Genomic DNA, 26,656 nt, shown 5'->3' on the forward strand with positions numbered 1-26,656 from the left:
ATCATCTGTTTGTATCTCTTCAAAACAATAGGAAGATCATCAATATTCAAGGGGGTGAAGTTTGAACTGAATGATGCTTATATGCCTTGTTTAAGAATAAAAATTGAGGTCTGGTGAATTGGCTCAGCAGTTAAGAGCACTTGATGCTCTTCCAGAAGAGCCGAGTTCACAGCAACCTGTGGTGTCTCACACCCATCCATAATTCCAATTAATTCCAATAATTCCATGTGTATGATGATACCCTATTCTGACTCCTAGGGGCACCTGTCACACAGACATACATCCAGGGAAACACCCATACAGATAAAATAAAAATAAGCTAATCTTTAAAAATGAACTTTGAACTTTGACTGTATTCATAGTTTTATATAAATAACTCAATTTGCCAAGTAACTTGTGAAGGCTAATATGATTTTAGATGTGGCTTGGTCATTTTTGTGTCAGAATGCTAATAGGCATATTCTCGTTTTAGATGTCTTTGTTGCTATTGATGTAATTATGTGTGTATGCCTAGCACTTCCTTTAGGAGTAAGACACTTCTATTTCTATTATATATTCATCTTACATCCTTAGGGACTACTCTATGAGATGGTGGTATTGATAACTCTTTTGTTAGCCTTTCCACTTTTCAGTTTAATGGGAATTTTCATCTATTTCACCTAAAAAGGTCTGTTGAAAGATCTGGTGTCTCCGGAGGACTTTGATGCTGTCACTAATTTGGCCCTCATCAATGCTGTATATTTCAAAGGAAACTGGAAGTCTCAGTTTAGACCTGAAAATACCAGAACTTTCTCCTTCACGAAAGATGATGAAAGTGAAGTGCAGATTCCAATGATGTACCAACAAGGAGAATTTTATTATGGTAAGACAGTTGGTGTTTTTTACATGTATTTGGTGTTCTTGTCATATATCAACAAATCTTTTAGAAATGTAAAATATTTCTGGCTTCAAATCCTTGTGGATATAATTTGGGCTCTAGTTTGATTTGCTTGGCTGTATTTCCAGAGGCTTGTCACTAGATCATGACCGAATATTATTGGTATTGACATTTTTTTCCAACACATTTCTTTAATTTATAAATTTCATGACACCTTCCAAGTGGCTTTACTCATCAACAGTTATCTGATACTGGGTTGACATGATGTGTCCATGGGTAAAGCATTTGAAATGCAAGCATGAGGATGGGCATTTGGATCTTCAGAACCCAAACAAACCTGCACCCTATATTGTATATCTCTAATCCCAGTGTGTATACCTTAACATAGGAGAAAGACCTAGGAGGCTCCCTGGAAATTCATGGTACAGGTAGTCTGGCATACAGAATAGTAAAACTATTTGAGATGTTGTATCAAATGAAGAAGGCAAGTGCATGCTTCAAGGCATGTCTGCACCTACACACACACACACACACACACACATACACGCAAGTGCACATATATGTAAAATGTTCTAATCTTGAATGACCACATCCTAGTTTACTACACATAACCATAAGCTTTTGAATGAGCTTTGGTCATCTGGTCCATTCAGAACCTGATTTAGTTTTAGTTTTATTTTATTTTATTTTTGTTTTAAAATGTATTTATTTACACTCATTATATTATTAGCCCCCAAACACCATTCACCCTCTGACTGTCCCACATTCCATACCTCCTCCCTACACCCCTGTCTCCATGAGAATGTCCCACCACCCCACCACCCCATCTGACCTCTAAACTCCCTGGGGCCTCCAGTCCCTTGAGGGTTAGGTACATTTTCTCTGAATGAACACAGACCTGGCATTCCTCTACTGTATATGTGTTGGGGGCTTATTTCAGCTGGTGTATGCTGCCTGGTTGGTGGTCCAGTGTTTGAGAGATCCCCAAGGGTCCAAATTAGTTGAAACTGCTGGTCCTACTGTACAGTCACCCTTCCTGAGACTCCAGTTCCAGGGGTCTGCTGCCTTCTCATTTTCATGAGCATCTGTACACCTGAAGTTCACTCATATACAACCAGGCTCATATACATAAACACAAAATTTATAAATTAATCTTAAAACACTTTAAATATCAGATTTATAGGGTTGTTTGTTTGATTTGGGTTTTTTTTTAATGTTTTTTTTGGACTGAGGAAACTATACTTCATGATGCAAGTCATTGTCTTTGACAGTTTCATTGAATTTCTTTGGACTCTTCAAAAATTTAAGGTATCATTTCCTCTTGAGTTATAGTAATTAGTTAAGTCATTAACTGAAACGTACTTGTAACTGAATATGTGTTAGAACTAACAGTTCTAACTAGTACTCAAAATAGGAACGATAATATCTATTTATATGAATACCAAGATTGTTCTCTACTAGGATACTTAGGGACACAGTCATTACAGAAATATTATTCTAAGCTTTGATGATAGAGAAAATTTAAAGTAATGACAGAAGGTTGTGATCTAAAGACTATCCCTGTGTGTGTTTGTGTGTATATGCATACATTCATGAGAAATTCTGCTAAATTTATGGGACACAAAATAAATTACCCCACTTACTTAACTGCTGACTTTGAGTGTTGTTTTATCACGAATATACTTGGTGTGCATGTGTAGTGTTTAGATTTTGTTTTAGCTGGCAATGTCAACCTTGAATCTTGCAGTTGTAGTGACAGGGCAGTGCAGCACTATGTGTGTCTTCTTAAAAATCAAGAGAATACAGGTAAATGTCCATGCACCTCCCTGGATGCATCCAACATGAAGCCTGAGATTTATTTTAGAATCAGAGTTTTCACTGTGCTAAATTGAACTATCTTACTTAAAAATAAAAACCAGCCTAGAGAACAGAAAAACATGAGATAATTCTGGGAATTCAATTTAAATACATTTTTTTGGAGGTGAGGATTAATTTACTTTGAAGGCCTATTTTCAAATAACCATAATTTTGCTTTGGACGTCTAAATTTCTTATTTTCTAAATATTTTTTAAAAGGAATTAATTACTTGTACCATTGATTTTCTTACATGTATGCATGTGTAGCACTTGTGGCTGGTGGTGGAAGCAGCCAGAAGAGAGACCTGTATATCCTGCATATGAAGTTACATATGGATATGAGCTACTGTATGGGTACTGGGACCCAGGTCCTCTGCAAGAGTCTTAACTACTGGGTGTTTCTCCAGAACCCAACATTCTTCTTAAGTGAAGACTTTAAAAACTGAAATCATTTTCTGAATATTTTGACAGGAGTAGTAAAGCTTTTTTTTTTTTAATTTTTATTTTTTAGGGGAATTTAGTGATGGATCCAATGAGGCTGGCGGTATCTACCAAGTCCTTGAGATACCCTATGAGGGAGATGAGATCAGCATGATGCTGGCACTGTCCAGACAGGAAGTCCCACTGGCCACACTGGAGCCTCTGCTCAAAGCACAGCTGATCGAAGAATGGGCAAACTCTGTGAAGAAACAAAAGGTGGAAGTGTACTTGCCCAGGTGAGAGGTCCTGTGTGGCCCTCAGCATAGCACACTGCTGGGATCCAGAAAAGTCTCCTGCAGATGTTTTTGAATTTTAAGTGTTCTCTTCTTTTCTCCTCCTCCTATTTCTCCTTCTTCATCCGACTTTCACACTTTTCTTCCTTTCTTCCCCTTCTCCATCCTCCCTGTCCTCCACATCTTCCTCTTCCATCTCTTCTTCCCCCCATCTCCTCCATCTTCTCTTTCTTCCTTCACTCTTCCTCCTCCCCCTCCTCCTCCTTAATATTCATTAACACAGACATGACCCTACCCAGAGATGTCCATCTACTCTCTGATGTGTTCAGCACTAAATGCTGTATATTGATGAAAGTGATTATAGCTGGAAAGGAAAACCTCTGCCATTATTGGAAGTACTTCCAAACAAGCCACTGTAGTAGGTACTGATATACACTCATGTATAAAAAGGAACAAATCTACTAGAAAACCTCCCTGTGGCAAAAGAGTAAGATACATACATGGGTTTACTACTGTGACTATTGTTCTCTTCTTGACTCCAACTCAGGCCTCTCAGTGCATCCAAATTTAACAGCATGCTGTTTCCATTTCCTGGTAGCTATGCTGCATTGACTTACAGTGCTCTTCTCCAGGTATTGTTTGCACAGACATGATGGTCAGCCGTGCCATTAGACCTCCCAGCCTTCCATTGGCTATGGGCTCACAAGCATGATGAATAATTTAAGCTAGAGAGAAAGATATATTCATTAATAATATATATGTGTGTGTTTGTGTGTTTACAACAGTACAGTTCTAGGACTCATATTAAAAATTATTCAAATACAAGTTTGTATATATACTAAATGATGATGAATAAATTAATACATCTAGATTATTAAATTTTATTAATTCATATGCATTCCAATTTTAGGAGTTAATATTTAAAGGTTGCATTTTATGTAAATGCATACTTTGTCAAAAAACATAGTTGATGGTTTGCCTTTGTGAATGAAATATATATGTGGATATATAAATATATATATATACATATATGAAGACTGAATGTGAAGACTATATATACACACATATAAAATTTTTATACTTTATTAAAATATAAAATTTGATTTTATATACTTGTAAAGTAGGATATTTAAAACTGTAATATTTAATTACAAATATTAATAATTGAATCAAAATATTACCTAAGGCATAAAGTTGTAAACAATGTAACTCACGTTAAAACTCATCCAGTAATTTTTTTTCATGAATTTAAATGTTTTTCCCGTAGGAAATTCATAAATAATACAACAAATTCAATACAGTGTTAGTGCTGCCATTATTAAATTCCATAAGCTCAGTGTTTTCATAAGTTCTATGAAGATATAAAGTCACTTAGGGGTATTTTAGCAGAATTCTAAATGAGTGCTTAAGAAATATTATATATTCTAACTCATCCATATTCCCTAGAAAATGGGTCCTCCAGGTTATGTCCACTGAGAAATAGAATATGGCAGCAGAAGAAAATTAACATTTCATTTTCTAAGAGTTATTCTTCAATTATGAAGCAGTTTAGCTCACTTGCCTGTTACTAAATTAGGCTCAGCTAATTACCATGTGTCCGTTTCTTCAGGAATTTTATAAACTTTTCCCTCTCTATGGATGATGCTGGGATTAGAAGTGGAAATAGCTACATAAGATACATTTAGGTTTTCTCTTGTAACAGAGTGACTGTGTTGAAACAGGTACATGTTCTAGTAATCAGTGGCAAAGATCCTCCACATTCTGTAGAGTGAGCATTTGATGAAGGCGGTGGCTTCTGAGCCCCTAAGTGAGCAAAGGTAAAACTGCTTCAAACAGCTAGGTTCTCCGATTACGCGAGGATGGGTTTCATGTTTCATGTTTTCATGTGGAGATATTATTCTAACAATGTAAGCTTCATTTTCATAACGATGCTTCTGTCCTACCAGGTAAGTACTTTTAATTTCATTTATACTAGAGTTTCTATGGACGTTATGAAATACCAACCGTCCGTAAAGGTTGTAGAGAAGAAGGCTGAGGCTGTGGCTTAGCTGACAGAGTGCTTGCTTAGCATTCCTGGTGCTTTGCAATCTCTTCCTAGCACTGCATAGGCTGGGCATGGTGGCACACACTTTCAAACCCAGAATTCCAGAGATGGAGCTAGGGGATCAGAAGTTCCAAGTCATCTTCAGAGACATATTGAGTTCGAAGCCAGAGATCTATAGGGAATTTAGAAAACTGTAGTCAGAAAGACCTCGGTTACTATCCTCATTTTTCCACCATTAATTTAGGGCAAGTGACTTAGGTTTCTTTTATACTTTGTTTTGTTTTGGTTTTTGTTTGTTTTTTGTAGCCTATAGAAAACAATCCTTTGCTCTAGGGTTGTATGACATCATGATACAAAATAGGGCATGATATGTAAGATGTGTTTAAGGGGGTGATAGTAATACATAGTCTAATAGTTTTTACCAAGAGGAGAGAGGTGAACACTATTTTCAGTTGCTTGTAAGGGAAAAAAAAAACAGGAACAAACAACTGAAGATTATTGACAGCTTTTTTATTAACATTGAACAAAAATCATAGAAAAAGCTACATATTAGATACTTTTGCGTTGATATAGGCTTTTGTATTCAGGATATTTCAAACATTAAAATAAAGTAGATCTGAACAATTCTATGTTCACAACAAATATTCATATTATGGTATAAATAACCAATAGAAGTATAATTTAAAGTAAAATTATAGTAAATTTCAGTATTTGGATTAGTATGTTTGATATATAGATACTTGTCTTTTATTCTTTTTTTTTTTTTTTTTTGGAAACATTAACCTGCCAAAATTATTTTTCCCAGTAATTCCTCTTCATATCTGAGTGCTATTTCAATAGTTATTTCCTTCTAGTTCTTACAATGCCAGAAATGAGACTAAAATAATGGGCGGTTTTACTTGTCTCATTTAAGACATAAATTGTTGCCTAAAAATTTATGCATACCATGTATATTCAGCAAAAGGCAGCATCAGAAGAAGAAAAACATTTCTTCCTGACATATTCGTGTGTTTTTGTTTTTAAAGTATTAAAAATGTTTTCATTTATTAAATTAAAAAGTGCAAGTATGTTCATTCCATTTCTCTTACTAGAGTGACTAGTAATATGACTCGTTGATTTAGGGAGAGATTGTATTTTAACCAAAGAAACAATTTATGTAAAGTTAAGATTTTATTTATGGCTATGATAATTGTTTTATTTCTTTTTTACAAAATTGTGCATGATAATTTGAATCATTTGAAAAATAAAAAATCATTTTTTTTCAAAAGATCATCTGTAATTGTACAAACTTACAGCTTTGAACACACGATATTTACCTAATTTCTATTGATAAATATTTTTTGTGATGACATCATGAAAATATGCTTATTTATGTGCCAGAGTTAAGTATAACCACAATGATGATTTTTTTTATAGTAAGAAGTTTCATGGATTTGAAATGCTTACCTTATTAGTTTGTACACTTTTTAAAAACTGTCCATGTTAGGTGAGGGATGGAGGGGCAGCATCAATAGGCCAGGTAGATGGGTAGGGGTGACAAAATTTGCAGTTAATTGTTATCAGTTTGAAAAATCATGATTACTACTTACTGTGTCACAATATTTTAAAATTATTGATTCAAGGATTTTTAAAATGTTTTTATATTTAGAGAGGGGTAAGGGGTGGCAAGTGCCTTTACCCACTGAGCCACCTCACCAGTTCTCATTTATGAGTTTTACATAGGACTTAATGATACTAACCTCAACATTCCTTTAAGCTCTCATGCATTATAGTTCTGTGTCCATAGCAAATATAAATCCTATTGTGTTATCTCACGCTCTTTGATCACTCCTCTTTTTTATTGAAAATAATAGTTTTTACAATATATTCTCCTACCCTCAATTCTTCCTAGACTCTCCTCATCCCTCTAGCCACACAACTCCACCCTCTCTCTAAAACTCACACAAATAAAACCAAGAATCTCTTATTCCTTTCTCTCTCACCTCTCCCCAGAAACCAGAAAAATTAAAATATACAAGCCAGAGACTAATAAGACAAAAAAAAACCCCAAAAACCTTTCAAACAACAAAAATGAGACAAAAATACCATTGAATTCAAGTTTCTTTAGTGTTGACCATGACCTGCATATGTTCAATCCAGATGGAGTCTCATAGTTGAGAGGGAGAGTAGGCCCAGGGTCCCACATCTGACCAACAAGCTATCTGTGTAATTGGTACCTCCTTGCAAAGGAAGAACAAATCTTTTCCAGTTGTGACTCACAGTTGTTTTTGTTTTTTTTTTTTTAAGCACAATCACATGCTTCTTTCACTCAAAAGTCAGTTTTAGCATAATTTATGCACTACAAGATACACTTTTGTCATCAACATGCTAAACATATATCCTTGTTCCAGGTAAGATGCTGCTGTAACTACATATTTTCTTCCAATATCTTCTCCAGGTTCACTGTGGAACAGGAAATTGATTTAAAAGACATCCTGAAAGCCCTTGGGGTCACTGAAATTTTCATCAAAGATGCAAATTTGACTGCCATGTCAGGTTAGTAATAAATATCAATTAAAATGTTATTCATAAAAAGCTCCTCAAGATAATGATGGTCTGTCAATCACTTCTCATGAATTTTTATACATAAGTATTACTTATCAAATAAATGAAGCAAAAGGCATCTTTACTTATACAAGCTGTAGATACAGCTATAATATGAATATATCCTGGTGTGAGCCATTTTAGTAGGTTGCTTTCCAGAATGCCTTGTTTATACATGTTCATATTCTCCCTCTAATCGTATAGAATACATAATCAATGAATATGCTAATTTAATAGAGCATATATCTTACTAGAATAAGTTATATGGGAAAGATGAATTAATACCTCTTGTTGTGAGAAACAAACCAAAGATTCTTTTAAACAGAAGAAAAACTACCCAGTGAGATGTAAAACTTTTCTTAAGTCTTCAGTAAAAATTAATGTTTTTAAAAAGTAACTGTAAAGTATACTAGAAAACAAACAAACAAACAAACAAACAAACAAAAACCTTGTTAATTATTGGAGGACGAAGCTAAGTTGTTGGTGACATTAAAGCATTTAAGATCATTAAATAGCTTTGAATATAGTTTTAAGTGATTAATATAAAGTTTCCATTGATAAAGGCAACAATAAGCTTAGGCCTAAATAAGTAAGGTTATATAATTATGATTTTCTATTTTTTTCTTACAATAGAAGTACAAAATCCGGGTTTTTTTTTTTATAAGAGAAGACAAATATATATTTAAATGAAAGAAAATAAACTTGTAAGGCTTCTTTACAGTCAGTGTAGTTAAACCCAGTACTCCAACTGGAGTGTGAGGCTGTGGGATCCTCCTCATCCATTCCTGTGTTAAGGAAATAATTTAATTTTACTCTCCTAACTAAGCCATCTGCATGAGATCGGAGCTTCTGTGCCTCTGCTGGATTCTGGAAATATATTCTCCACTTTGGAAATTGCTTACAGTGGTTACTGTTTGGGGGAAGGAGGGAGACAGAGAGACAGAGACAGAGAGAGGGGGAGACAAAGACAGAGAGACACAGGGAGGACCAGGAGAGACAGGAAGACAGAGAGGGAGGATGAATCATAGAGTTCAAAAATCCTAACACTTTCCCTCCAAAAATTTTCTTTAAGCATCACTCAGCCTCTCACAATGAGCTCATCTATTTCTGATATATTTGGCAATGTAACTTCTACTTCTCATTCAGGAAGCTTGACACCCTGAGCAACAACAGGCATTCTCTAAGAGCCTACTGTATAGATTACTATTTATACAGTATAGATACATGTCTACACAAGACAAATCTGTTTTCCTTTAGTAAATGTTATCAGGGTTCATGTCCCAGTTCCTAGAGATGTAAGCATCTCGTTGGCATAGTTAGGAGGGTCAGACTTGTGGAGATAGAAACAATTGCATGGTATCTTTGTACCTGAGTCAGGAACATATTCATAGCTGAAGCATAGCATAAAATCCTAATGCTGCCTTCCTTGTAAATTTAGAACATTTATCTTACTCTACTGGCTGAGTTCCCACTGGATAATTACATTCTGCTTTCTTTACCATGATTCCTCACTGTCTTCCAAGCATTCAGGCAGATATATTACCTAAATATAACACCTTTTACCACTGAGAGGTTAGCTCTGCTAAGGCAAGTCAATCACTGTGGTCAGTGTGACATAATTTTAGACATATTTAGGTTCATAAGGTAATATTTCAATGCTTTTACTATGACAGAGGTGTAAACCATAAATGTTTGTTAGGATAGCTTGTAGATTTAGAATAAAACTATTATCTTCCAGTGAGTTTCTAATCATGGATATGCAAAGTGTCTAGTCATTTGATCAAACCTATCAGAGAGAACTGGAACACAGTAAGTGTGTGCTGAGACTAAAATGGGTTGAGGGAAGAAGGGATCCAGGTTGTTAGGGTGCATCTTATACACTACAGTTCTTGGGAAGTCAGTTATCAACCAAACCAGCACTAGTCATCCTGAATACCACCCTCTGAAGCAAACCTCTATGCAAAATGAGAATTCTTTGATTGTTAAGTGAGTAGTCAGGCATTGGTGCTTGTCCATGGGATGGGTCTCAAGTTAGGGAAGTTATTCATTGGATACTCTCTGTTATGACTTTGTTCCTGTATTTCTTGTAGACAAAATAAATTTTGGATCAACATTTTGTGAGTAGTGTTGTGTCCTTATCCCTTAACTTGGGTAACTTGCTGTAAACATGGTGGAGCACGTGTCCTTGTGGCATGGTGGGACATCTTTTGGGTATATTCCCAGGAGTGGTATGGCTGGGTCTTCAGATAGAACTATTCCCAATTTTCTGACAAACCACCAGGTTAATTGCCCAGTGGTTGTACAAATTTGCATTCCCACCAGCAATGAAAGCGTGTTCCCTTGTTCCACATCCTCCACAGCTTGTGCTATCACTTGAGTTTTGACCATTGCCATTTTGACTGGTGTGAGATGGTATCCCATGGTCATTTTGATTTGCATTTCCCTGATGACAAGGGATGTTCAACAGTTCTTTATGTGCTTCTCAGATATTCGAGATTCCTCTTGAAACTTCTTTGTACCCCATTTTTAATTTTTAATCAGAGTATGGAAAGTCACGGAGTCGAGAAATCATAATGGGAAGAAAGAAGAAAATAAATCAAAAGCCAATTAAGACCCCTTGCAAAAGACTGAAAAGAATAAGTATCGACATCTTTAAGTCTGAATAGAAAGAAGTATTTGAATGCTGAGAATATTTGAGCAACTTAGAAAGTAACAGCATCTCTTGGCTCTAGAATAGGGATATATGTTCCCAGGTATACTAGTTAGGGTTTTACTGCTGTGAACGGACACCATGACCAAGGCAAGTCTTAATAAAAGAACATTTAATTGGGGCTGGCTTACAGATTCAGAGGTTTAGTCCATTATCATCAAGGTGGTGCATGGCAGTATCCAGGCAGGCATGGCACAGGTAGAGCTGAGAGTTCTATGTCTTCATCCAAAGGCTGCTAGTGGAAGACTGACTTCCAGGCAACTAGGGTGAGGATCTTATGCCCACACCCACAGTGACACACCCATTCCAACCAGGTCACACCTATTCCAACAAGGCCACACCTTCAGATGGTGCCACTCCCTGGTCCAAGGATATACAAACTATCACACCAGGTGAGAGAGGAATGTTCATTTCATTGTTATTTTTAACTACATATATGTGTGATGGGTGTGTGTGTGTGTGTGTTTGTGTGTGTGTGTGTTTTATGTGTGTGTGTGTGTGTTTGTGTGTGTATGGTGTGTGTGTGTGTGTGATAGTGTATGTGTGTGATAGTGTGTGTATGTATGTGTGTGTTGGTAAGCATTCTCATGCAAATATGAACCCTGTGTGTCTTTCTCTTTTCCTTTCCATGTTCTTTTAAGAAAGGATCTCTCACTGAATTTAGCCATTGTCATTTGGGCTAGACTGGCTGCCCAGTGTGCCTCAGGGATCCATCTGTCTCTTCTTAGAGCTGGGATGGTCGTGTATTGTGCCACAATTGCCTTTTTCACATGGGAACTAGGGATCAGAACTTAGGTCCTCATGATTCTATGGGTGCACTTTACCCATAGAACCATCTAACTTGGCTGAAATTTTTATTTCTTACAGATCTTAATACCGTTTGTAATATTACCTTGTGCATGTGTTACCTTGTCAACAAAATATTTTAATATTAAAAAATCTATTTAAACAACCACTTAATAATAGTATAGTCAACCTGTAAATTTGAAAGCATTCAAAGAACTGTCCATCGTTGCTGTAAAATGTGAGATACTTAAGTGATGGATGAAAAGGAAAACAAACTCCTTTTGCATCAGGAGAAACAAGTGACTGGAAATCTCTTGCTAAGCTCCTGGCGGAGGCGCCTTCATTTCTATACCTTTGAATCCACTCTTGTTTAGATGCTTATAACTGCCGCCTTAGGCTACTTCAGTAACCTGCTAAATGGTTTCCAATCTCTCTCCAATCTTCCATTGCCAAGATTAATCACCTTAGCACTCACTCTCAGGTCACTGCGGCACCCGCTCAAAACCTTTCCTTTGTGGTTAGTATTGCCTGTTCCGCAAAAATAATCTCACACTCCTCTCTCAAGTTCTACTTAGCCTATGTTCTCGTGACTCTGAACATTTGCTCTGCACCTCCTCTCTCCCCAGGTCCTCCCATCTGGGAAATCTCTTCCATTTGAATTGAACATCACCTCCAGATATCCCAAACATCATCAAGCCACAGAGATTACATCAGCTAGGCACAGTCACTCATTAAGCCCGGTATTTTATGTTCCCCTTTGCTGTGCATCACACATCTGATTTCATATGTATGTTACTTATGCATCTAGTATCCCAGGTAGAATATAAATGCCCCAAAGTTTGGTTGTGACACATGTTTCCTCAGTGCCCATCAATTTAACTTGCTCAGTATTCAATGGATGCAAATGTGAATGAGGTAGGCTGTTCAATATTCATTATGTTGACTTCATCTCAATTTGATAGCCATTGCTTCCAATGCTAAATTCCATTAACATAAAGCACAGTAAAGACTCATACAATAAACATGGAATGTACTAAGAATCATTTTCTTCTCAGGTTCCATTTAAAATGCTTAGACAGTTGCAGCCAGGATCCTTGTATAGAGGAGGGCTATTTTTATAATAGAAATGAATGACATTTGGATTAATAGGTAATCTTCTTGGATGGCATAAGGGGCCAGAAAAAAGAGACTACTAAATCCTTCAGCATAAAGTACAAGCTTTAATAAAGAAGCCAATAAAATAAAGGACTTAAAAAGACACAGTGAAAGGCATATTCAGGTCAAAAGCAAGCACTGTAGATTGATGCTGGCCCAGCTCCTGTATCCTTATCCCTTCTTCTTTCTCCTTGCATTGTAAGCCAGAGGGCTTGTTTCTCTTTTGCTGCCACAGCTCAACTTCTTCTATTCCTACATTTTTACCTGACCATTGTAAAAGTGAATATGATCTACCTGCCCAAATGCATTTGCTCGTTTTAATTATCTCTTCACTAGTGTCATCTAAACGCAAAGCGAATATATGCCATTATTTCTGGACAGGGTCGTGGCTCTCCGACGTCATGGTCAAAACTCTTCACATGAGATGGTTTGTCAGCTGCTCACCCACTTCCTCCTAATCCACACTCCTGGGAGACCTTCAAGTCATTCCTGCTAGTTTTTTCACTTTGTAACTGCAGTACTGTGTCGAATGACCTTGCCTCCTTCTCTTTGACTCCTCTGCTTATTCTTCCAGAACCAGCCCAGCTGTCACCCTTTGCCTGGCATCCCTCTCTCTTTCTAGGCAGTTTCCTTCTCTTCACCTGGAACCTGGTAGGGCTTCACACCTAAATCTGTCACCTTGTTTCTTCACCTTTCGCTTGGACTGTCTTGTTTATACACTTGCCCCAGAGCTACAAGCTGTTTCAAAACTTGTGACTGTGAGAAGGTCATTCTTTCTTCAGAGATCAGCATGGTGCTGGCATAGCATGGAAGATGGGTAAAGAGGTGTAGGGAGCCTCCCAATGGATGCTGCCTGGATTTATGTGAGGCTGCTTCACCCTGCTCCCCACTCGGTCTGCTTCCCATACTCAAGCCTAAACATGCTCTGTTTGATTGTCTTTGCAGTGGTTTCACCGGCACCGTTAGGTCTTCACCTGGCTGGTTCCTTTATATTTTCTGGGTCTCAGGTCCTATGTACCGTTCCATCTTTTCTTACCTAACACTCTTCCAAGTAGATGCTCCCCACTGCCCCTGTCACCTACCAACATGCTTTCTTACGTTGTCTGCTCAGGTATATGAACCACGTCTGGAAATCATGGTAATTTATGGATTTTCTTTATTAGTGTTCTTTTATTAATGCCCACCTGCCTTCATAGGGAAGGGGCTGCTAAGTGTTTTTAGTATGCTAGCGTATATAGTAGCTACTCAGTATATGAATGAACAAATAGTGAATACTTTCTGCTTCTGGCACAAAATCTGAATGAAAACAAACATTGTTCTAATCTAGAAGTCAGACTGGGAAATGTTTCTAAAGTTTTATGGGTGGTGCTGAAGCTAAAAATAGGAGTGCCTAGAGGCACTTTTTTCTAAAGTTCTGCTATGATACTCCCTTCATTTGTTATTTTAAGTCTGCCCTTGGTGACGCAGAAGTCTATTTAAATTGGGCTGTATTCAGAAACAGTGCCACAAAGGAAGTAGAGGCCAACACTTGTCTGATGGCCACCCTGCCAGCAGGATAGGATCCTCAGATCCTCAGAGTCTTGGTGCCCTACACAACAAGTCAAATGAAGTGCTTGCTCAATAAATATTAGCTCAGTTATTGAATGGATGCCTTAGTGCTTTGTCCTGCTTTCTTCACGAGGGTTTGGTTTTCTGCCCAGCTCCTCTCTGGAGAACTTGGGGTTTGCTGGCTTTTCCCACTTATCCATTGCAAAAATGTCTGGGTCCTGGCAGCCTAGAGGAAAGTAGAACCAACCAAACCTTTGAACAGCAGTACCTGCAGTGGTCAGGAGAGAAGGCTGTTTGGGGCCCATGTACTGATATTAAAAAGAAATTCCTTTAGAAAAAAAGAAAGAAAAGAAAAGAAAAGAAACCAAAATTTGTAGACTTGGGAGATAAGTCTTTGACACATACGTATGAAAACCTAAGTTCAATCCCTAGAATGTACATTAAAAAGCCAGGCTGGCAGTGCTAAGTGGGGGAGGGGTAGAGCCACACTAGACTAATTAGTGAGCTCCAAACCACTGAGAGACTTTGTCTCATAAAATAAGGTATATAGCTCTCGGGGGGAGGGGGAGGGTCAACACCCATGATTGAGCCCTGATGTCTTTTATGTGTATACATATACATCTATACAAAAACTTACACCCACATGAATGCATACATACATGTACTCAAACATACATTCCTACAAAATAGTATCCCTTTGCTTTGCTTTGCTTGCTGAAAAAAATTCACAGTAAAAAGTAATTCTTCAGTACTCCTTGTATTCTAATTGAATGCATTTCATACCTGAGTGTATTATTGGTATAGGGCAATGTGCTAGATGGAGTTGAGATGAATACAACAGGAGAGATGCAGTCCCTTGGGTGCCATATGTCCTGGCAGGACAGAGGGCTCCTTATTGTCATACAATATCACAGGATGAAGTCCAAGATGTTACCCCCACCCACCCAATCTGCCTTCCCACAGTTTCTCATCCCATTCTTCCTCCCCCTGTCTCCAAGAGGATGCCACCTACTCCCACCCCTTCAAGGCCTCCCCAGTCCTTGGGGCCTCAAGTCTCTCGAGGGTTAGGCACATCTTCTCTCACTGAGGCCAAACCAGGCAGTCCTCTGCTGTAAATATGTCCAGGGCCTCATATCAGCTGGTGTATGCTGCCTGGTTGGCGTCTCAGTGTCTGAGAGATCTCGGGGTTCCAGGTTAGTTGAAACTGTTGGTCCTCCTATAGGGCCACCCTCGTTCTCAGCTTCTTCCAGCTTTTCCCTAATTCAACCACAGGGGTCCCTGACTTCAGTGCATTGGGTGTGTGTAAGTATCTGTTTCTGCCTCAGTCAGCTTCTTATTGGGCCTCTCAGAGAACAGCTATGCTAGGCTCCTATCTGTAAGCACATCATAGCATCAGTAATAGTGTCAGGCCTTGGAGCCTCCCCTTGAGAGTTGGGTCTGTTACTGTACCTCCTTTCCCTAAGTCTCTTCTCCATTTTTGTCCCTTCAGTTCTTTTAGACAGAAACAATTCTTGGTCAGAGATTTTGACTATGAGATGGCAACCCCATTTCTCCACTTAATGTGCTGTCTTTCTACTGGAGGAGGACTCTAAAAGTCCCTTCTCCCAACCACTGGGCATTTCATCTGAGGTCCCTCCCTTTGAGTCCTGAGAGTCTCTCATGTCCCAGGTCTCTGGTACTTTCTAGAGGTTCCCCCACCTCCTACCCCCTAGGTTGCATCTCACCATTATTTTTAAATTTGATCCAATTTTTAGGTCTTTTAAAGCCTGTGACTTCTCTGCTTTTTCCCTCTCTCTTATTGCTCTTCTCTTGGAACTTTTAGTTTATATTAATATGATACATTTTCATAATAAAAATAAACCTTATAGGCATAATTGTGAGTGAAACTGTGGCCATGGTGTCCATGTGTTGTCACAAAAGGGTAACACCCAGACAGTCTTATATTATGAGAGAACTAGGACCTCTCAAACAATGGCTGAATCTTGTGCAGCATAGTGTGTTGGGTTAATGCTAGAAAATAACCCATCAGCAGAAATACTCCCTATTCAGGAGTTCACTTTTTAGACCCATCTGTATGCCAGATGCTAGAAGTGCTCAGCTGAATAGCATAGCCATTGCCTTAAGGAAGGTGGCAGGCAGTCCAGGAGGAGACAGACATTAATGCAAGTATAATACATGAAAAGGCTTCATAGAATCAGTTTCTGAGTCCATGGGAAAAGAATGGTCAGGTCTAATTTAAAGATACCGGAATCAGAGGAAACCAAGAGAAGTCTCCCCAGGGGGTAGTATCTGAGCCTTAGGGGGGCAAAGGCCAAGGAGGATGTGGGAAAGCGAAGCAGGAGTGAAGATGAGGCCAGTTTTTAACCAGATGATGTGCAGCTCAGAGCACAGGACAAAATATGGAATGAATATGAATCTAGAGACTGCCTGTGGCAGTGCTGGGACATAGGCAAATGGGAAATAGCCCGGAGGGTGAGGCAGTAGGCAGAAGGGCAGAGGGGAGGAGGAGATGGTAGAAGAGTCCTGCTGTAAATCGGTTTGCATTTGAATGGGATGCTCCAGTGCAGAAAGATTTCCTGTGAGCAGTGCAAGCCGTGCAGCCTTCCCCTCCCCTTGCTCTGATACATTGTGACAGCCCCTGCAACCTAGGAAATGGTGATTTGTATATGTCACTCCTGGGTTTAATTTAAAACTCGGATTTTTAGCTGATATAAATAATAGAAAAAAAATGCATTTTCATCATGTACCATGTAAAATTTCAAATACACATATGGACCTTTTAGTATTTAAAAAAATTTAAATTCTCAATTACATTCATTTACTTATTTGAGGAGGACATGCACGTGCCACCGTGCACAGGAGAAAGACAGGGACAACCTGTGAGTCAGGGTTCTCCTTCCATCCTGTGTGTCCTGGGGATTGAACTTCGGTCATTAGGCTTAGGGGGCAAGCACCTTTATCTACTTTGCAGTCTTGCCAACGCTAAAATCTTTTTAAAAATTAGTCATTTATTATTATTTGTGCATATATGTATGCTAGTTCAGGGTGTATGTAAGTATGGAAGGAATATGAATCTAGAGAGCATGGTGATGAAGACGTTGTGGAACAACTTCTCTTCTTCCACTTTTGTGCGAGTTCCAGGAAGTAAACTCAAGTCATTAGGCTTATCCGGGCCATTTGGTTGGCCCTTGATTAATGATGAAATCAGGCTAAACACATCTATCTCTTTAAACATTTATTCATTTTTTGGTAAAAATACAAAACAACAACTACTACAACAAACCTTTGGAAATGTGTCGGTGTCGTCTTTTGAAATGTACAGCATGGTATCACCTACAGTTAACAACCCTGACTCCTATTTAACTATCAGTTCCTGTCCACCAATCAACCTTTCCCTATCTCTCCAGGCACTTAGACGCAGGCCACGTGAAAAGGGGTCATGTTTTCCTTATTTCCAAGTGTCTAATTGCGTACATTAGGATGGATCTAAGAGTTACTGCAGGCAGTTTTCACTCTGCATGATGATATGGCTGAACTATCATTCTGTGTCTTTGTAAACTCCCCATTAAAGTATTTGAGTGGGGCTCGGCTGTTAGGGTGGGCATGCATTGCCCCAGGACCTGGGTTCTATTGCTCTTGCATGCAGGGCCATAATTGTCTTGATTTATGACCTTCCATTGTCTAACGGAATGAAAAAAATCGGAATTTGAAAATAGTTATCAGCTAACTGCTAGATTGTTTATCCATTTCATGTCCTTTGGTTTCATGTGTTTGGTTTACCAACTAAGATATCTGATTAATCAAATGGTTTATATTTCCCCTTTTGTTAAATAAAAGCAAAAGGGATTTAAGAGAGCTAATTATACTTGATAATTCACATAAAATTTGGTTGCATTTTTATATTTCTTACAATCATCAAATGTGTTTTGGAGGACAATGTAATATATGAAATAGGGTATTTAATAATGTGATAATTATTTCTAACTATAATCTAAGGAAATGAATACCTATTAGGTGTATATTCATAGATGCCATTGTTAGATTCCTTGATGATTATTCAGAATAACCAGGTGATGTTTACCAGACACACCAAAACAAGGTAGTTATCATTGTTCTCCATCTATAGAAGATAATTATGTTTTTGAAAACTTGAAGGAAAATGGAAAACAGGTTAGAGTTAATTATCAGTTCTTCAGTCTAATGGTAAATCAACTGTGTTTTTTTTTGTGTGTGTGTGTGTGTTTTGTTTCTGTATGCCTTTGCATGTGTGTGTGTGTGTGTGTGTTTCTGTGTGTATTCAGGTGTACATGTGTGTTTATGTACACATTTGTACTAGTGTATGCAGAGGCCAGAGGTCAACATCAGGTTTCTTCCTCAGCTCTTCTCCACATTATCCTTTTGAGACAGGGTCTCCTTAGCTGGGCCAGTGTGGCTGGCCAGGGAGGCGCATTGCTCCTCCTGCACTGTGTCCCACCATGCTTGCCTTCTCAATGGGTGCTTGGGATCTGAATTGAGGTCAAGTGTTTGTGGCAGGCAGTTTGCCAGCCTAGCCATCTGCCCAACCCTTTGCATATTTGTACCTTCTACAAATGGTGCTGGATAGCAACAACCCAGTTATTTATCTGCACTTTAGCTCAGACCTCCTAGAATTGAAGAAATGGGAAGACCTGTGTAGAGCAGAACACACTTGAATAATCCTTTGTCCTGCTGTCTGGCATTCTCCTTGTTCAGCAGTACTTGGCAGGTGTTTTATGGTTCTTCTTGTTTTCATCTTGGAGAAGAGTTGACAACTCGAAGCTGGAAGAAGTTTTGGAGTTTCCTAGGTTCTTCACAACAAAATGTCACAGCTTGTGCAACTTAGTCTTTCCAAGGAAGAACTTCCAAGTTAGTTTTCAAATAACTAATGGTCAGCCTTGAACTCACATCTATATGAGTAACATTATATAGTCTTAGTAGATGCTATTTATGTATTTAAGAATATATATATATAATTATATAGTTATATAATTATAATTATATGACATATAATGTATATGTTATATGTATAACAAAAGTTTTAAAATGTGAATTTGAAAGACCAAGGGAGGTATATGGGAGGATTAGATAAGGAAAATGAAAGGGGGAAATTATTTGTATATTGTGTGTCTATGTGTGTGTGTATATTTATATATCTCTTCTCCTTTCTCTTCCCACCTTCTTCCTCACTCCCTTACATTCATTCCTCCTCCGTTTTCCTTCACAAAAGGATTGGAGGATTGTCATATTCTGAGGCCTCCTTCCTTGGCTTATAGATGACAGCTTCTCTACTTATCTTCACACATACATTAGTTATGTTTCTCCAGAGACTCAAGACATGTGTGTGCATATATGTGTGTATAAATGTGCCTAAACAATATATGTTTTAGGTGTGTGTTTATAGATAGATAATTTTCCGTTTTATGGGAGATGGATAGTTATATGGCTAAATCAAGAGAAGAGGGGGTGGTGAAGGTAGATGGTAGATAGATAGATAATAGGTTTATTTCTAGCAATTGACCCAGGTATTGTGAGTTATAGTTGAGGGCAAAGCTATCTGCTGGCTGAATTCTTTCTTGCTTATAAGAGATGTCTTTGTTCTGATACTACTTCTTCAGCTGATTGGCTGAGGCCCACCCACAGTGGGAAAGCAAACTACTTTATCAAAAATCCACCAATTTAAGCATTAACTTGCATACAAAAATGGGCTCCCAGAAACATCCAGATCCAGTTCCAGTATCTAAGCATGGAAGCTTGGAGAAACCGACACATGGAACTAAACACCGCACCTCCACTGTCCTCTGGAGCGATCTTAGTTCCAAGTCCCCTTGCTGAGTGGAGACTGTTCATACTTGATCAGAGTCCTTTCTAATGACTTCATTTTAAGATCTGATTTTCAATATGGTCATGTATTGATTTCTGTGGGATCTGAGCATATGAAAGTTTAGGGATCATAAATATACCTCAACTGGCATGAATTTCAAAGTAAGCAGAAAGAAAATTCAATGCACAAAATGTTCTTCCTTTTATTAAAAATGTGTATTTTTAATATGATCCTGGGGTAATGTATTTTCACGTGTTCAGATAAGACAATAAACCAAACTTGAATGCTATTTTATATTTTTTCTTTTTCACATTTCTATAGTCCAGATGTCAGTTTTAGTTTTTCTTGTTAATGGCATCTATGTTATTATAAAAATTATTGTTTGAGAAGTGAATAACCTTATTTCTGGATCTTCACGAGTTTCCATTGTATACTTCTTATTTCAACTTAGAGAGCAATAAATAATGTATTTTTATTTTTAATTATGAAATCATTTGAGTTCAATATTAAAGGCCGAGTTTCTGCTCCCCTACTCCCAGAAATAAAGGAAAAGAGAAATAAACACTGGGAAATTACTGAAGGAAAGAAAGGGGTAAATTAATAAATAGTTATAAAATGAGAGCAAATTTGAAACCACACCATTGCTAGTTCTCCTGTGCCTTAAGTAAAATCTGTCATCATCTTGGTTTTTATATCAGTATCTTGGTTTCTCAGAGCTCTCAAACTTACTAACGCTCAGTGTCAAATATTTCTTTGTGTCTGTCACTAATGACCTAATTTCTTCTTTTCAGATAAGAAAGAGCTGTTCCTCTCCAAAGCTGTTCACAAGTCCTGCATTGAGGTTAATGAAGAAGGGTCAGAAGCCGCTGCCGCCTCTGGTAGATACCAAGTCATTTTCTGAATGCTTCTGACTCCTTCTAAAAATTTATATTTTTAAACATTCTTAGGTGGAAATGGAGATCCCTGTCTGAAACCATACTAAAGAGGCCACTGTATTCCAAGTCAGAAGTCAAGCAGATTTTAAAGCAGCCAGAATGTTCTCAATAGAATGTGAAATGTATGATAGATCCATGCCTAGCTTTCCAATGAGGCACCACACAGTGGCAGTTCTAAGAAAAGATCCTCCTGCAGAAATGTTTCCATAAACCATTTTTTAATATTCTCCTAATATATATTCAAGCATTGTTTTCCTTCCTACTTACTCATGGGAGTTAGTTCTTAATTTTTGTCTGTGGAAAGTTGGTTTTGAAAATTAAGCATACAAATAAGAATTGATAGATATAAATATACTTTTAAGTACTTTTAAATAATAATAATACTCATAAGAAAATAATTTTGGTTTTTTGTTTGTTTTTTGTTTGTTTGTTTTGGGGTTTTTTTGAGACAGAATTTTGGTGTTGCCCACACTTCCCTGAAATGCCCTCTATAGAGCAGATTGGCCTGGAACTCAGAAATCAACCTGACCTACCAAGAGTGCTAGGATTAAAGGCATGTACCACCACTGCCCGGCTAAGAAAATAATTTCAAATTATCAATTTTTAAATGGACATATATTCCATTTCCAGATTGTAATAGCTGATTGTCCTTCATCATTTTTGTATGTGATGAATACATATTCATGTGTGCACACATTGGTATTTATGTGTGTCAGAGGGTGAGGCAGAGGTGGACATCAAGTGGCTTTCTCAGTAACTATCCATCTTATTTTCTTGTGACAATATTTTCTCTGAATCTAGCGCTTACCAATTCTGTTAGACTAGCGGACCAACCAGCCTCAAGAGTCTTTCTACTTCCCCAGCACTGAGTTAAAATGTACCCCAGCCTACCATGCCTTGCTTTTTACATGATGCAAAGGATCTTCTGCATCTTTACGTGGATGCTCAGGTCTTCATATTGGTGGGGCAGAAACTTTATTGATGGAACCTTTACCCAGCTTCACCCTTGATCATTCTAATGGTTGTGATTTCCCTAGATAACCAGGAATGATTCACCCTTCCATTCCCTGCTTCCCCTTACTGACTTTAGGATTACTTCCATTAAGTGTTAAACAGATACAATCAAATTTACTAAAGCTTTCTGCTGCATGGTGGTATGTTAGCTTACTGGCATGTATTATTTATAACCCCCATCAGTGCTAACAATGCTTTCAAGAGGATAAGGAAGCAGACATTAGTTTATAGAAAAGAAAAAACTATTAAAATTATCTGACAACTAAGCAGACCATAGCAAATAAGTAGGACCGTGAGTAACCCGCTTCTCTGGCTGCTGAGTTTTCTTTTATTATCCTATAGAACGTCAGTGTACACTTTCGACAAACAACACAAATACGTTTAAAATATGAACGACTCCCTTAAATTTGGCAACCCTTTCTTTCTTCTTCCCCTTAATTGAAAAGACATTTTGATTAAAATACAAACATGTGTCCTAGACTAACAGTTTTACAACAGGAAGAGTAAAGCATGCCATTATCTTGGTTGGTGTAGATGGAAGAAATGACTTGTATAGGGTTGGGTTTTTTCTTTAATATATCAAGTATAAATGTTAATGCCACGTGGAAGAAATGGGGGAAAGATTGAGGAACCTGAAGGGCATAAGAACTCCACAGCAAGACCAACAGAGTCAACTCACCTGGACCCTAGGGGGCTCCCAGACACTGAAAAACAAATCATAGAGCATACAAGGGCTGGGCCAAGGTACCAACTTCACACACACACACACACACACACACGTAGCAGACGTGAAGCTTGGTCTTCATGTGGTTCTCCCAACAAGAAGAGTGGGGGCCTGTCTTTGACTCTATGACCTGCCTGTCCTGTTTCTAACATTATGGGCTGCCTTGTCTGCTTCTCAGTCAGAGAAGATATGCCTAGTCCTGCAGTGACTTGACATGCCAGGGTAGGTTGGGACCCAGGGAGGCCTCCAAGTACTCAAAAGTGAAGAGGAGGGTGGTAGAGGGTAGGACCGTGTGAGCAGGGACTGGAAAGAAGAGGGTCTTCAATCGGGATATAAAGTGAGTCAATAAATTAATGGGAAAAATGTTAATGCCTTTAAGACATTTCTTCCTTAAAACCCCTGCTTTCTGTAGATTGTTGCCTTTTCATTAATTGGATAGACTTAAGTTTTTTTGTTTTTTTTTTAAAGTTCTCGTGAGTCTCTGCACATCCATAGACATGTAATTACTTTCTCTCTGCACCATAGGAATGATTGCGATTAGTAGGATGGCTGTGCTGTACCCTCAGGTTATTGTCGACCATCCATTTCTCTATCTTATCAGGAACCGGAAATCTGGTAAGTGTTTTATGTGCATACAACATTATTTCCCAAGGCACAAAGAAGCTGTCTATTTTTAAATTATATATATATATTATATTTAAGATATATATGTCTATATATGTGTCTCTATATATGTGTGTGTATATATATATATATATATATATATATATATATATATAGAGAGAGAGAGAGAGAGACATATATAGACATATATATATATCTTAAATATGTATATTTAAGATTATATTCAATGTTCTTATGCTTTTAAAAAATCAAAATAATGTGTATTTCTACTTTTCCAAACATTGCTTCCAGGAAATATAGGTCTCATGGTTTTCTTTCCTCTTCTGTTCATTCCCAAACCAATCCAGGCATAATCTTATTCATGGGACGAGTCATGAACCCTGAAACAATGAATACAAGTGGCCATGATTTTGAGGAACTTTAAATAACGACGTTTGAGTACAAAGAAAGCAGGAACAAAGCACATTATGTTTGCAAGTGGTATATATTTAGGATTTCTGTTTTATAGTGTTACTTAAGAAAATATTTAAATAGTTCTGGATAGTAGTAATCCATGTGACCTATAAGTTAGCCTGTCCAAAAATGTTATCAGTATAAAGAGTATGGTCCCATTGTGTCATTGTGTCTGGTGTGCTGCTGTTTAAAATAAAAGTACATATTGAAAATGTGAACCACTTTTTTTCATTTTGAAAGTAGTTGTAGTCTACACAATACTGTGTCTGAGATTTGAAACCTATGCTGTTTCTTTAGGAATTGTAGTAAAATGATTCTACAAGGCAAAAATATAGAAACTGTTGTTTCTGAGTTTCTTCATAATCATGCAGAATCAAACACCAAAGTAAGCAACATACATATATATATAATAAGCAATACTGTGAAGGGGAGGCCAAAAGGCCAGAGAAATTGAGATTGTTATTTAGTGTGGCATTCCATGACAAAAGATTTAGGAGGAAATGTGGGATATGTAAGGCCCATAGATGTATATTTTGTATATACTGTAGTATTATACTTTTAATTTATTAAAGTATAACTCTTTTATTTATTTTTAAAAGTTTCCTGTGAACCAGTATGCCACATGACTCTACTAGCAAGCTCAGATATTTCATTAGCTATTCTGGATGACATCAAGAGGCCCCATGGAGGGAATCCCGTGTACCATTTACATTTTAGTGATTTTTTTTTTTTTTGTGATGTTCACACAAAGATAAAATCACACTGTTGAACACTCTCTAGACTATGCCCAAGAAAGGCATCAAGTGGTACATTGGTGTACCAGGAAAATAAGTGTAATGACTTTATAAAAAACGTTCCTGGTATTGTGCATCATATGGAATCCGTGCTTCTTAAACTTAGTATCTCCTGCTGACACCTGTTCACTTATTACAAATATAGGTTCTTATCCAGGATGTCTAAGGTAGAGTGGGAACCACAGCTTTCTATCATTGCTGACATCCAAATGATGCCACAGATATTTGACCATTGCCTTTGCTGATAGTCACTTGGGTTGCAAAGTCTTACTTGAAGTCAGCCTCACATTTTCACAGACTGAGATTAGAGAGATGAGGGTGAAGGGAGGAGATAATCTACACTAATAATCCAATGCCTTTGTCAAGCACTGGTGTGATCTCGAAGTATTTCTAGTACATACTATGGATAAATGTAAGATTCTTCTGTACATTACAACACTTGAAATACAGTTGTTAAAAATATGGAGACATTTATAGGCAATACCCATGAAAGAATTTATGACTATCCGAGGACACAGTACTTAACAATGAATCTTTTACAGCTTATATTTTCAGAGGACTTGTAGTTTATTCATAAATCTTCATGTTATTGTACAATAGTGCTTTTGTTTTCATTTATAATTTATGAAGCTGGGATGCCTGGTGTTAATTCAGTGTTCACATTCTCTGCTAAGAACAGTCTTTATCTCTGTATCCTTCTTGTTAATATGACATCTATAGCTATATCTATATGTTCATTAGTTAAACAAATGTATGGCCTGTAAGGAAGAATAAACATCATTATGCAATCATGTGATTATGTGATGTCCCAAATGTTAATTTTTATTAAAAATAGATATAAGAATTAATTCTTGGAACTTTTAATCTTAAAATATTTCAATATGCGTATAAGTTAGGTGTTACTTAGTTGAAAATGGATGTTCTTGTACTGGCAGAAAAGCTAGAAATAATAATTTACAATACCAAGCTTTTCTTTGTATTAATTTAGTATTTCTCTCTCTCTCTCTCTCTCTCTCTCTCTCTCTGTGTGTGTGTGTGTGTGTGTGTGTGTGTGTATATACCGGAACACAGACATTCATATGCCACAGGATGTATGTGAAGGCAGAGGACAAATGCCAGAGATTGATTGCCTCTTTCCAACTTGGAATCCCAGAATCTCACTTGAGTTATCAAGGTCATACATCAAGGACTTGGACCTATGGGGCCATTTCCCTGACCTTCAAGTTTTTCTTTTGTTTGGACTTGGCTTTTAATTTCAATAGTTTTCTTTCTCTTGAAAAACTAGCATTTCATATTTCCCAATTGTTTTATTCTCTTTACAATGAATCATTACTATAAGTACACATACACATGTGCACACACACACACACATTGTGCATAGAAAGGACTTTTATTCTACAAACTTATGTTTGGGAGGAAATCAACAACCATTCTGAAGTTTTTGATAGTAACTGAATTTAGTTATTCATCTGTATGCAACAGACTGGAATGAATAATTATAGACTCTGATCTATTTTAATATCACCATCAAGTCCAAACAAATACTAAAAGTATCATTTATGTGTTTACTTAAATACTCAAGACATTCATTTTATAGGAACAGTGAAAATCAGAAGAAAATACAGTAAAGAACATACTTCCTTCTCATTAAATATGCATCTTATACAGAACACAATTCAGTGATTTTTTTATATATAGTCAGTTTCTTGAATTTATAATGATAGTCATTTTTTTTTCTTATCTGAAAATCTATCTTGGTTTTTCTCTAAAACAAGAGTAATAGCACCATTTTATTTAATAGCTTCAGGCAAGTTAAACCAGTTGAAACTTGTCTTTTTGAAGTAAAGATCTTTTCTGCAATCTTGAGCAAAGATAAAATACAATTAAAAAAAAAAAAAACAAGAAAAGAAAGAAAAGGGGGCTGGTGAGATGGCTCAGTGGGTAAGAGCACCCGACTGCTCTTCCAAAGGTCCAGAGTTCAAATCCCAGCAACCACATGGT

At 37.3% G+C, this 26,656-nt stretch overlaps 1 protein-coding gene across 2 annotated transcripts in view; it reads left to right on the top strand.

Annotated features, from left to right (window-relative positions):
* Positions 1–25,503, top strand: part of Serpini1 (serpin family I member 1) — an 85,093-nt gene extending 59,590 nt beyond the window's left edge. For both annotated transcript variants that reach the window (XM_021158510.2, XM_029475432.1), the window contains exons 4-9: positions 668–862; positions 3,245–3,449; positions 7,928–8,025; positions 20,903–20,989; positions 23,310–23,399; positions 23,756–25,503. In XM_021158510.2, coding sequence (XP_021014169.1) covers positions 668–862; positions 3,245–3,449; positions 7,928–8,025; positions 20,903–20,989; positions 23,310–23,399; positions 23,756–23,832 — 752 coding nt within the window. In that variant the 3' untranslated portion in view covers positions 23,833–25,503. The remainder of the gene's footprint in view (positions 1–667; positions 863–3,244; positions 3,450–7,927; positions 8,026–20,902; positions 20,990–23,309; positions 23,400–23,755) is intronic.
* Positions 25,504–26,656: the final 1,153 nt, after the last annotated feature.

Source organism: Mus caroli, chromosome 3 (genome assembly GCF_900094665.2).
Source record: "Mus caroli chromosome 3, CAROLI_EIJ_v1.1, whole genome shotgun sequence".
Classification (NCBI taxonomy): domain Eukaryota; kingdom Metazoa; phylum Chordata; class Mammalia; order Rodentia; family Muridae; genus Mus; species Mus caroli.